The sequence below is a fragment of the Daucus carota genome, chromosome 2 (genome assembly GCF_001625215.2).
Source record: "Daucus carota subsp. sativus chromosome 2, DH1 v3.0, whole genome shotgun sequence".
Classification (NCBI taxonomy): domain Eukaryota; kingdom Viridiplantae; phylum Streptophyta; class Magnoliopsida; order Apiales; family Apiaceae; genus Daucus; species Daucus carota.
Genome location: NC_030382.2, coordinates 17,234,923 through 17,246,333, shown reverse-complemented (window position 1 = coordinate 17,246,333; position 11,411 = coordinate 17,234,923). Strand labels below are relative to the sequence as shown.

The window sequence follows — 11,411 nt, the reverse complement described above, 5'->3', positions numbered from 1 at the left end:
AAATACCATCATCAGTCTGTTTGACTTGAAGTCCCAAAAAATAGCTCATTTCTCCCATCATGCTCATCTGATATCTGGACTGCATAAGCTTTGAGAATCTCTCACAGAGTTTAGGATTAGTAGACCCAAAAATAATATCATCTACATAGACTTGAACTAATAGCAGATCATTACCATGGTTGAGATAAAATAGAGTTTTATCAATTGTACCTCTGTTGAAACCACTGTCCAAAAGAAATTGAGCCAGAGTTTCGTACCATGCTCTTGGTGCTTGCTTTAGTCCATACAGTGCTTTATCCAATCTGTAGACATGATCTGGAAATTTTGTGTCCACAAACCCTGGAGGTTGTTCAACATATACCTCTTCCTCCAGCTCCCCATTGAGAAAAGCACTCTTTACATCCATCTGAAACACTTTGAATTTCTTATGTGCTGCATAAGCCAAGAAAATTCTGATTGCTTCCAATCTGGCAACTGGGGCAAAGGTCTCATCATAGTCAATTCCTTCTTGTTGAGAATATCCCTTAGCTACCAGTCTGGCTTTATTTCTTGTGATTATACCATCACTGTCTGTTTTGTTCCTAAAAACCCACTTAGTACCAACAATTGACCTGTTCTTTGGTCTTGGTACAAGTGTCCAGACTTTATTTCTCTCAAATTCATTTAACTCCTCCTGCATTGCTGTTACCCAGTCTGCATCCTTTAAGGCTTCTTCCACTTTCTTTGGTTCTGTCTGGGATAAAAATGAATGAAATAAACACTCATTTGCTGTTGCAGTTCTGGTTTGTACTCCAGCATCTGGATCCCCAATAATCAGATCTGGTGTATGAGACTTTGTCCATTTTCTTTCATGTGGCAGTTGATTTCTGGAACTAGATCCTCCCCCATGATCCATGCCAGTATCATTTTGATTCTCTGATGCCTCTTCCTCATTATTCATGCTATCTCCATGAGCATTCTGAGTTTCTGATGCTCCCCCTGAAGATATGTTCTCCTGATTCTCTGATGCAGAGTGATCAGAGTTTGAGTCAGAATCAGAGTTTGTGTTTTCTGCCGAGTCTGCAACATTTTCATCCAGATTTTCATCTTGAAAGTGCTCCCCCTCAACATGTGCTTGAGGTTGATGAGTAGAAGTGACATGCTCTGATATTGTTTCAGAGTCAGAGTTTATGGAGTCAGAGAATGTATCTTCATCTTCAAATCTCAGTTGCTCATGATCTTCAAAATCTTCCATTCCAGTAATTTTCTTATCATCAAAGGATACATGAATGGATTCCATGATTACCCTTGTTCTCAGATTGTAAACTCTGAAGGCTTTTGTTGATAAAGGATAACCAACAAAAATTCCTTCATCAGCTTTTAAATCAAATTTGGTTAGCTGTTCAGGATGATTTTTCAGAACAAAACATTTACATCCGAAGATATGGAAGTATTTGAGATTTGGTTTTCTGCCTTTAACCATTTCAAATGGAGTTTTCCCATGTTTATTAATCAGAGTTGCATTCTGTGTGAAACAGGCAGACTGCACAGCCTCAGCCCAGAAGTAGGTTGGCAATTTTGCTTCCTCCAACATGGTTCTAGCAGCTTCAATTAGAGTTCTGTTCTTCCTTTCTACAACACCATTTTGTTGAGGTGTTCCAGGTGCTGAAAATTCCTGTTTAATGCCATTTGCTTTACAGAACTCCTCCATTTTAAAATTCTTGAACTCAGTGCCATTATCACTTCTTATGATCTTTACTGCATCTTTAGAAATTTTGTTCAACTGCCTGACATGCTCAATCAATAAAGATGGTGTTTCATCCTTGCTGTGAAGAAAATATACCCATGTATATCTGGTAAATTCATCAACAATGACCAGAGTATATCTCTTCTTTGCAATGGACATTATATTTATTGGTCCAAAAAGATCAACATGCAGCAGATGATATGGCTCAAGAATTGAGGACTCAGTTTTACTTTTGAAGGAAGACTTCCTCTGTTTTGCTTTCTGACAGGAATCACAGAGTCCATCTGGAGTAAAAACTGATTTTGGAAGTCCTTTCACAAGATCTTTCTTCACAAGTTCATTTATATTATTGAAGTTCAGATGAGATAATTTCTTGTGCCAGTTCCAGCTTTCTTCAATACTGGCTCTGCCAAGTAGACAGATTGCAGAGCTTTCAGAGTTTAAAGATAGCTTAGCTTCATAGATGTTGCCATGTCTGTATCCTTTCAGCACAACTTTTCCAGTTCTTTTACTAATGACCTCACAGTGTTCTTCCAAGAAATTGACATGATATCCTCTGTCACAGATTTGACTTATGCTCAGCTGATTGTGCTTAAGTCCTGAGACCAGAGCTACAGAATGAATGATGACATTTCCAAGATTGATATTGCCATATCCCAAAGTTTTCCCTATGTTGCCATCTCTATAAGAAACATTTGGGCCAGCCTTCTCCACAAAGTCTGATAGCAGGGCTTTATTTCCTGTCATATGTCCTGAGCATCCACTGTCCAGAACTAGGATGTTTTTCCTGTTGCCCTGCAATCACATACACAACTAATGATTAGTTTTAAGGACCCAGACTTGCTTGGATCCCTTGTTCTTGTTAAGTTTGTTAACACTAGCAGCGGAAGATTTATCAGAGTTTATATCAGAGTTTGTGCTAACAGACTTTTTAACAGATGCTGAACTAGGAGAATCAATCTTTTTCTTCAAAGAAGGTTTTAATTCATAATAATCATAATATAAACTATGGTATTCCTTACAAGTGTAAATGGAATGCCATAAACTACCACAATGAAAACAAGGATTCTCTGGTCTAAATCTAGTATTCCTAGTCTTAACTTCTGATTTTGGAGACATAGCATTTATGTCCTTATTTTTCCTGCAAAAAGAAGCAAGATGATTAGGATTACCACAATTATGACAAGTTTTCCTAGGAGCATTTGGAACAGGCATGTAATTGTTGCTTTTGTTTATTCCAACCTTTCCATTCCTATTTTTCTTAGGTTTCTTAATCCTGTTTTCTTTCTTAACCTCCTTGAGTTTATGCTTAAGCTGTTTCTGAGTCATTAAACCAATATTAACCTGTTTAGGAGTATCAGTTTTTGATTCTGCAACAAATCTTACTGGTACTACCTTGGGTTTTTCAATTTTAATGGTTTCTTGTTTATATGACTCAGCTTCATTTTTATCAGAGTAACCTAACCCTTTCTTCCAGTTCCCACTTTCTAAGATATTCTGAGTAGTCTTCCCTGAGTTAGTCCAAGTTCTGATTATCTCTCTTTCCTTAGCAAGTTCTGATTCAAGAGAAGCATTTTTCTTTAAGAGTTCATTTTTCACAAAGATAGAATCATCTCTTTCCTTCTGAACTTCTAGCATCTGAACTAGTTCCTTTTCAAGATAATCATTCCTTTTCTTAACATCCAAGATCTCAGATTTTAGTCTGTCATTTTCTAATGTCTGATCTCTATAACTAACATGCAGAGTTTTAAGAAACAATCTTAACTCAGTTATATCCTCAGTATCAAAAGCAAGAGTGGAATGAGGTACCTTAGTTTCAACAGTCTCAGTGCTGTTGTCCATGTTTGCCATCAAGGCATAGTTGACTTCTTCCTCTGATTCTGATGAGTCTGCCCAACTCCCCTTCTTTGTGATAAAGGCCTGTTCCTTTTCTTTCTTAGCTTTCTTGCACTCAGTTGCAAAATGTCCTTTCTCTCCACAATTGAAGCAGGTGTATTTAGACTTATCAGATTTTCCAGATTTTTCTTCTTTGCCTTCATTCCTTTTGAAGACCTTCTTATCAGAGTTTCTGTCTTTCCTTGAGAGCTTCTTCCCTTTGTTGAAGTTCTTGTAAGCCATCTTCTTGAAGCTTTTTACCATTAGTGCTGCCAGCTGCATCATCTCAGTATCACTGTCATCAGAGTCTGAAGGGATATCAGAGTCTGAGTCAACATCAGAGTTTGATGACTCAATATCAGACTTTTTGACATGAGCTTTTCCTTTGCTTTTCACAGTTGAATCTTCTTGAACTTTTAGAGCAACTGGTTTGGGTTTCCCACCATGTCGTTTGCTCCTTTGCTCCATCTCAAGTTCATGAGTTTTCAACCTTCCAAAGATTTCATCCAGAGACATCTCTTCAAGATCATGATTGTCTCTTATAGTGGTTACTTTCAAATCCCACTTTTCAGGAAGAGCAAGCAGAAATTTGAGATTTGAGTCTTCCAAATCATATTCTTTGTCCACAAGAGACAAGTCATTCAGCAGCTTGACAAACCTATCATAAAGATCAGTCAGTGATTCACCTGATTTTGAATCAAAGTGTTCATACTCTTGAGTAAGTATGGTCCTTCTGTTCTTTTTAATGGCTTTGGTTCCTTGACATCTGACTTCCAAAGCATCCCATATCTCCTTTGCAGTTTTGCATCCAATTACTCTATTGGACATAGCATTGTCCAGAGCACTATGCAACAGATGCTTCACCTTTGCATCTTTACTGATAGATGAGATGTCCTCTGGAGTATAGTCCTTCTTCTCTTTAGGAATCATCTTCTGGGGTTCATCTCCCACTGCAACAGAGAGCTTCGTTGGCATGTGTGGACCATCATAAATTCTATCCAGATATTCTGGATCTGTAGATTCCAGAAACATGATCATTCTTACTTTCCAGACAGAATATTCAGATGCCCTGAGGACCGGAACCCTAAGAGACTCATATCTAATGTTTTGTGATTTCTCAGACATGATTGTGTGTGATTAAGATCTCACTGTAGGTATATCAACAGAGCTCGCTCTGATACCACTTGTTAGGCCGAATAAACTCACTATATAAGATAATATAGTGAACACAATCCAAAACAAACACAAGTATAAGAGAATAATTCAATAAACTCTTATTCACAAATCTCAGTAGTTTACAAATAATCTCTTAGTGATTTATATCTTATCACTAAGAGCTGCTAGGTTACACGAATGATATTCAATTGATAACTCATCTAGAGTAAACCCTAAGCTGTGTTTATATACACAGTTACATGATATCTACTGATTGATTTATAATTATCTGCTTCCTAAAATAATCTAATCAGTAGCTATCCTTCTGCTGTCCTGATCTGTACAATCTCTCTTGATCTTTATCTTCCTTATTTAGTCAGATATGCTCCTGAAAATCAGCCGCCTGCAAACTCTGATCATCGCTTAAACTCTGATCCAGCTGTCAGTCGTTAAACTCTGATTTCCAGCTAAACTCTGATATTTGCTTCTGCACACTAAACAAGTTAGATACCTGTGACATCATCAAATATGTAACACTATCATGTCGGCATGGCACCAAGCAAAAACATCCAAGTTGCTCCTCAAGAAACGGATAAGGTTCGCCTTCAACTCTCCTTTTAGCTTGGAACCTATTCTTAATACCTTGGCTTCTTTGGCTTCTCCCACTTGGATTTCAATTGTATCTTCAGCTGGGCCGGTCTTGGTTGACTCCAAGGGCAACCTTGGGTCTAGATCAGACTCTTCTTTGGTTCCGGACGTCTCCCCTTTTTCCCATATAGAGCAAGGCTTAAGTTCCGCATCCGAATCTACCTCCATCATTTCCTTCCCTTTTATTCGCTTAAAACTATCCTCTTCATCAGGGAACTGGACAATATAAGTCATGTTGACCACCTCACTAGCGTTCGCATCAGCGGGTTCTTTCAATGATCTACTCTTCCTGAAACCTTTGAGGGATTGAAGGTAACACTCTCTGGAGTCATATTGGCACCCCCTCACGATCCCAATTCCTCCTGGTGTTGGGAATTTCATAGACAAGTTGTATATTGATGTGACCACCCTCATTTCTTTTAGTAGGGGTCGCCCAACAATGGCGTTATGTGATGAGTCGTGATCTACAATCATGAAATCCATGACCTGGGTGGCCAAACATGTTCCTTCTCCTAGGGTCACTGGTAGCCGGATTGTTCCTTTCACTTTCACCGCTTCTCCTCCAAACCCATAGATGTACGCATCCTCAACTTTCATATCCTTGTCAGGGAGGCCCAGATTCTGGTAGGTGCTGTAGTAAAGAATGTTGACTGAGCTACCATTATCAACTAGCACTCGATGAACATTCATCGGGCCAATACGAAGGGCGATCACTAAGGCGTCATTGTGCGGGTGGTGAACCCATCTGGCATCTTCCTCTGAAAAAATAATGCCAATAGCTTCTCCTCTAAAGATCTTAGGAGGCCTAGATGACAAATTATGTATATTGGTAAGAGGCCTACCTTTAGCTTCCTTTGCATATCACTCCATAGCCTTGGTGTGACGACTCAGAATTTTCTGCAATTATTTATTAAATTATTATTATTAATTTTCTAAAAGAGCGGGAATAAAATTTTATATTTTATTCTAATTTGTTGGATTTTCAAAAACAATTTTTGTGAGTTGCTGCAATTATGTGATTATTTGATTTAATTGTGTTATGTGTTAGATGTGCAATTTTAATTATTTATTTTATGTTTGAGCTGTGGATTTACAGTTTTGATTTATTTTATTTTTTGACAAATCAAAATTTTCTTATGATTTCAAAATCAATATTGTGTTATTTGAGTCCAAATATTTTATCCAATTTAAATTACCAAAATATTCAAATTTTGGGTATTTTATATGTAGCTGCCGGATTTAAAAATATTTGAAAGTCTGCAAATGATTATTTTAATTGTTTGCAATTTAAAATAATTTTGAGTGTTATTTGTAAAAATGGAGAAAAGCTTTTAAAATACTATTTTGCAAATGTTGATTATTAGGGATATTCAAATTTTTAGAAAATTTTGTTTCTAAATTGGGATTGAATATTTTGATTAAATAAATAGTTTTTTTTTGTTTCATCTTAATTGTCAATTATGATTTATTTATTTTTAAAGAACATTAGTACACGTATGTACTACACCATCAGTACGTGGCTTTTGTTTAGTGTTGTTTTTATATATAATTGTGTTCAGAGGAGCCGCGTGTATAAGAAGTTTTGGGAGCGGCTGATTTAGGGTTTGTGCACAGGAAATTAGTGATTTAAAATCAGAAGGGGGCTCAACAGTAGAGATCGAGGGAAAGGATGAGGCCGAGTTTGGCCGGAGTCGGAGCGGCCACAATCGCCGCGTTGTTAACAGCCGGAGATCGGAGGCTGATGGTGGTGTTTGAGCAGTCGGCGGTGACGCCGTTGGTTGCGAGACGGAGGTGTTGGCGGTATTGAATGGGAACGGTGATGGTGATGGGGGTTTGATTGGGGTTGCAGCGGCTGAAAGGCGAAGGTGGGAGGCAGATGGCTGCGTCTGGCCAGCGGCGGCACTGTCGCGAGGCTGGGTTGGAGTTGAGATATGGTGAGGCTGATGATTCGATGGGAGATTAAGGTGTAGTGGCGCTTTTCCAAACGAAGGGGGATTCGGGATGAAAGCCGGAGATTGGGGATTGAATTATATGCGGGTAGATATGGCTTTACTGTATCTTTGACTGTAGTTGGGGTGTGTGTATGTGTATGTGTATGGGTATAAGTCGGGGTGTGAGGATATGGGTAGCTATACTAGTGTGTTTTGTTGCCAGCCACAGTTAATTGTGAGGCTATGGTTGGGGTTTTCAATTAGAAGTGAAGTAAGGTGTTAAGATGGGGAGGTTATAGAAGGATGCGGTGGTGATTGTTGGAGTAGAGAGAAGGTAAGGAATGGTGTGGTTAAAGTGTTTGATAAATTGTTTGAGAGAGATGTGGTGTTGGATTGGTGTTGTAGGATGTGAGTGTAATTAAGTTGTGGTGAAGAAGGTTAAGGAAAAGATGTTTAGCCTGTGCTGAAGTTGGGTGGCCATGAGTTTGGTCGGCAGTGGGTGATTTCATTGTTGATTGGGTTGCTATGACCATAGAGGAGAAGAGCAGAGGGGATGAATTATAGCAAAGGAATTGAATGATATAGATTATATTGGGAAGGTTGTGGGTAAATTGTGAATTCTTTAGATTGCATCTTATATCTAAAATCTGGAGTTATCGATTGATAGATGTTTTATAATTGGTCAGATCTAATTATACGCATTGTTCTAAGGATCCTGCATTTAGAAATTCAATTCAAATATTTGAATACTAAATTGTGATTGGAAGTGCAAATTGTATTATTATTATTATAACACGTGCTTATTATCGGGACTTATTTCTGGATCTCAATTGTTTTGGTCTTGCGACGGATGTCATAGATTCTATTTAAACTCCAGAAACATGTATTAAATCCGGAAATCGATTTTAGTTCTGGATTGAGTCTATTTACAAGTATATTATTTGGACAGGGATGGTGTGCTATTGATTTGAGGATTTGCTCAATTTTAAAATACAAATTGTCCAAATTTATATTATTTTATTATTTTATTTGATTATATTTTAAGTTGATTCAAGATGTGTTTGAATTACAATTGGATTTGTAATTCCGAAAGACTTGATTTATATTTGGAAATGGATTGTAGCCAGGGGTATATTTATCGTCACTATGTTAATTATTTGTATATAATCATATATAAGATTATATACATGCTTTATTAAATTATATTTATATAAATATTAAGGCATGTAAATTAATTGATACGTGTTGATGTGATTATGTGTTTAACTGATTAACACTATGTGTATATATTATTTGTATAAAATATATATTTATATGACGAAGGGTAGTAATATAATTTTTCGATTCTGCGAATTGACGACTTTCTGGATTGCTCTCGACTGAAATATTATATTGCTTTGATATATAGTCTCTCGAGACGCGTGCATCAACGATTGTCGGAAACAAGCAAATAGCGTGGCAAGGCAAGTCAGAAATATTTTGATAAGGCGATATTGTGCCGTAAGATAGTCCAATAGATTATAGTCATTTCAGAATTAGCGATGGAGGCCAATCTAGGAATCTCGAGTAGGTGATTGTATGTCACCTGTTTCTGTCAAATGCAAGTATTTCTATTCTTCTCTTATTTATTAAGAGCAAGTGATTTTATTCCACAACCTTTAATTATTGCCAGTGCAATTATTATATTCTGGACTTCAATTCATAGAATATCATATGCTTGGAATTTAACTGTTGTTCGATATTCCATATACCATACAGATACTCAAATAATGATTGAATTCAATACATTCCAATGATTGAATTCACTACATTCTAGTAATCATTCTACTAGAATTCTCGAATTACTTCTAAGATAGATAGTGGAAAACTATGCTATCCAGATATACTCCAAACAGTACTGAGTTGAAATTCATAATTAGCAAATAACTAACTATTCTAGTTATGTTGCCATCAGTTGATATGATTACTCCGGACCATGTGAAATGGCGAGTTTGTTGATCGAGAGAGTTGAGTGATTCAACTCCCTAAGAAAAATAAAACATTTTTTTTTGCGTAAGAGGCCGGGACGGCGGTCCAGTGAAGGGCTATTTGGGTATTATTGAAATATTATAATACTTTGCTGCCAAAGGCCAATGTGTTGCCTTATATTTGGTACCTGTGAATTAGGACATGCTTCTACGAAGTGTGATCCCGTACTATTACACGTGCTGATCAGCTGTGATAGTACACCCGTCAGTGGAAGTTTCAATCAAAATTTATGATTTGATTACTTAAGCTAATATTGCTTTTGTTTTCCATTGGATACTACTGTTTCTTATCTCTTTACTTCCAGAAGGATAGCACTTATTAATGCTTTACATTTAAGCATTTTATATATATATTGTTGAGCCTTCTAGTTGCTCATTCTTCTTTTGTTGTTGCTGTGCTAATCTTTGAGTTACAACTGTTATGATTTACTTCAAAAGTTTGCTTTATTTCAAATACTCTGATTTCATTCAAAAGAAATTATATCTTGTGGCTCTTGCCTTTCTTATTATCTTGCTGAGCATTTTCGCTCACTCTTGCTATTATTTCTAACCCTTTCAGCTAGGGATTGAGATGTCACCTGTACACGCTGCGCGTAAGATTGATGCTAGGCGAGATTGCCAGGGAGATGTTTACAAGAGTAGTTCTGGTTAGAATTGATTTATTTCAGTCCAGTTGTAAATAGATTTATTTATTTGGTTATCAGTTATTCTTCTTATCGAAGTTTAGATGATAATGTAGTTTAAGTTTGTAATAAGATTTAGGATTTTGGTTTCTAATTTCAATGCTGTAACCTATTAGCGATCCTGTTTTTAGGGGGTCCAAGTGATTTGATTTAAATCTCTTTTAAAATTTTCCAGATTTTCAAATATTTGTTTTACCTTCTTCCGCAAATACAGGTTTTCAATTGTTTTTGTTTTAGTGGCACCAAATCCAGACCCCCGGATTTGAGGGCTGTCACACTTGGTCCCCTTACTAGCCAAATGTGGCCCTCCAAAGATGACATGAATGCTCCCTTCCTTAACGAACTGGATATCTTCTTGATTCCCCCTTTCTTGATCACCTGTATAACCAAGTCCTCTCTTGTCTTTGGCTCGAATATCCCATCGAGATCGGGCTTCACGTACTATCCACTCATTAAGGTGACCTTCTTTGATTAGCGATTCGATCTCTTCTTTCAGTTGCCTACATTCATGGGTGTCATGCCCAGTTGATTCGTGGTACTCACAGTACTTGTCCTTATTCTTGGCTCTCCAAGAATTTAGTGGTGCTGGCCTGCGAAAGAGTCCCTTGTCTCGATTAACTTCGCAGATGTGGTCAATTGGTGCAGCGAGCGATGTCCAACGATCTCCTCTTTCTTCATGATCCCTAGGAGGCGTGTAGTTCCTTTTGTACGTGGTGTTGACCCGATTGGGACTTCGTCGCCTCCCCCTTTGTTCTGGACTTGGGGACCGGTCTCTCCTCTTTTGCCGGGCCTTAACAGGGCTTCTGTCATTCTTCCTACTCTCATCCAGTGATTGCTCGACATTCTTGTATGCTTCAGCCCTTGCATAAAGATCCGCTAAGGACTTGGGATCATTGCCTTGCAAGTGTTTCCAAAAGTCGGTTCCTACTCGAAGCCCTGCCACCAAGAAACTTTTCAATGTCTCATCTGTCGCTCCCCGAACATTAGATGATTCCGCATTAAAACGCTTGAAGTAAGCATGGAGAGTCTCTCCTTCCTTCTGTTTGATGTTTGCCAAAGTGGTGACCGGTGGAGCATACTTGACGGTTGCCTGGAACTGAGTCAAGAACATAGTCTGCATGCTTGTCCAAGAAATGATGGATGCGGGTTCCAACTTCCGGAACCATTGATAGGCGTTATCCCTGAATGTGGCAGCAAGGAGCCGACACCTAACAAGATCCGGTATCTAGTAGACACCCATTTCAACATTGAACCTTCCAAGAAACTCCACAACATCCGAATTACCATGAAACTTTAGATCAGACGTGGTGTTTCTGTAATTGGCTGGCAGCGGAGCTTCTATCACTTCGGCAGAGAATGGTGATAG

At 37.9% G+C, this 11,411-nt stretch overlaps 1 protein-coding gene across 1 annotated transcript; it reads right to left on the bottom strand.

Moving 5' to 3' along the window:
* Nucleotides 1-10,317: 10,317 nt before the first annotated feature.
* LOC135150401 (uncharacterized) lies at nt 10,318-11,165 on the bottom strand. The gene is made up of 2 exons (XM_064086688.1): nt 10,424-11,165; nt 10,318-10,331 (listed from the first exon to the last, which is right to left on the bottom strand). Exons 1-2 carry the CDS (start codon nt 11,163-11,165, stop codon nt 10,318-10,320), a joined length of 756 nt encoding a protein of 251 aa, XP_063942758.1.
* Nucleotides 11,166-11,411: the final 246 nt, after the last annotated feature.

Coding starts and splice junctions, on each gene's coding strand:
- LOC135150401 (XM_064086688.1), bottom strand. CDS start 11,165: ATGCAGACTATGTTCTTGACTCAGTTCCAGGCAACCGTCAAGTATGCT.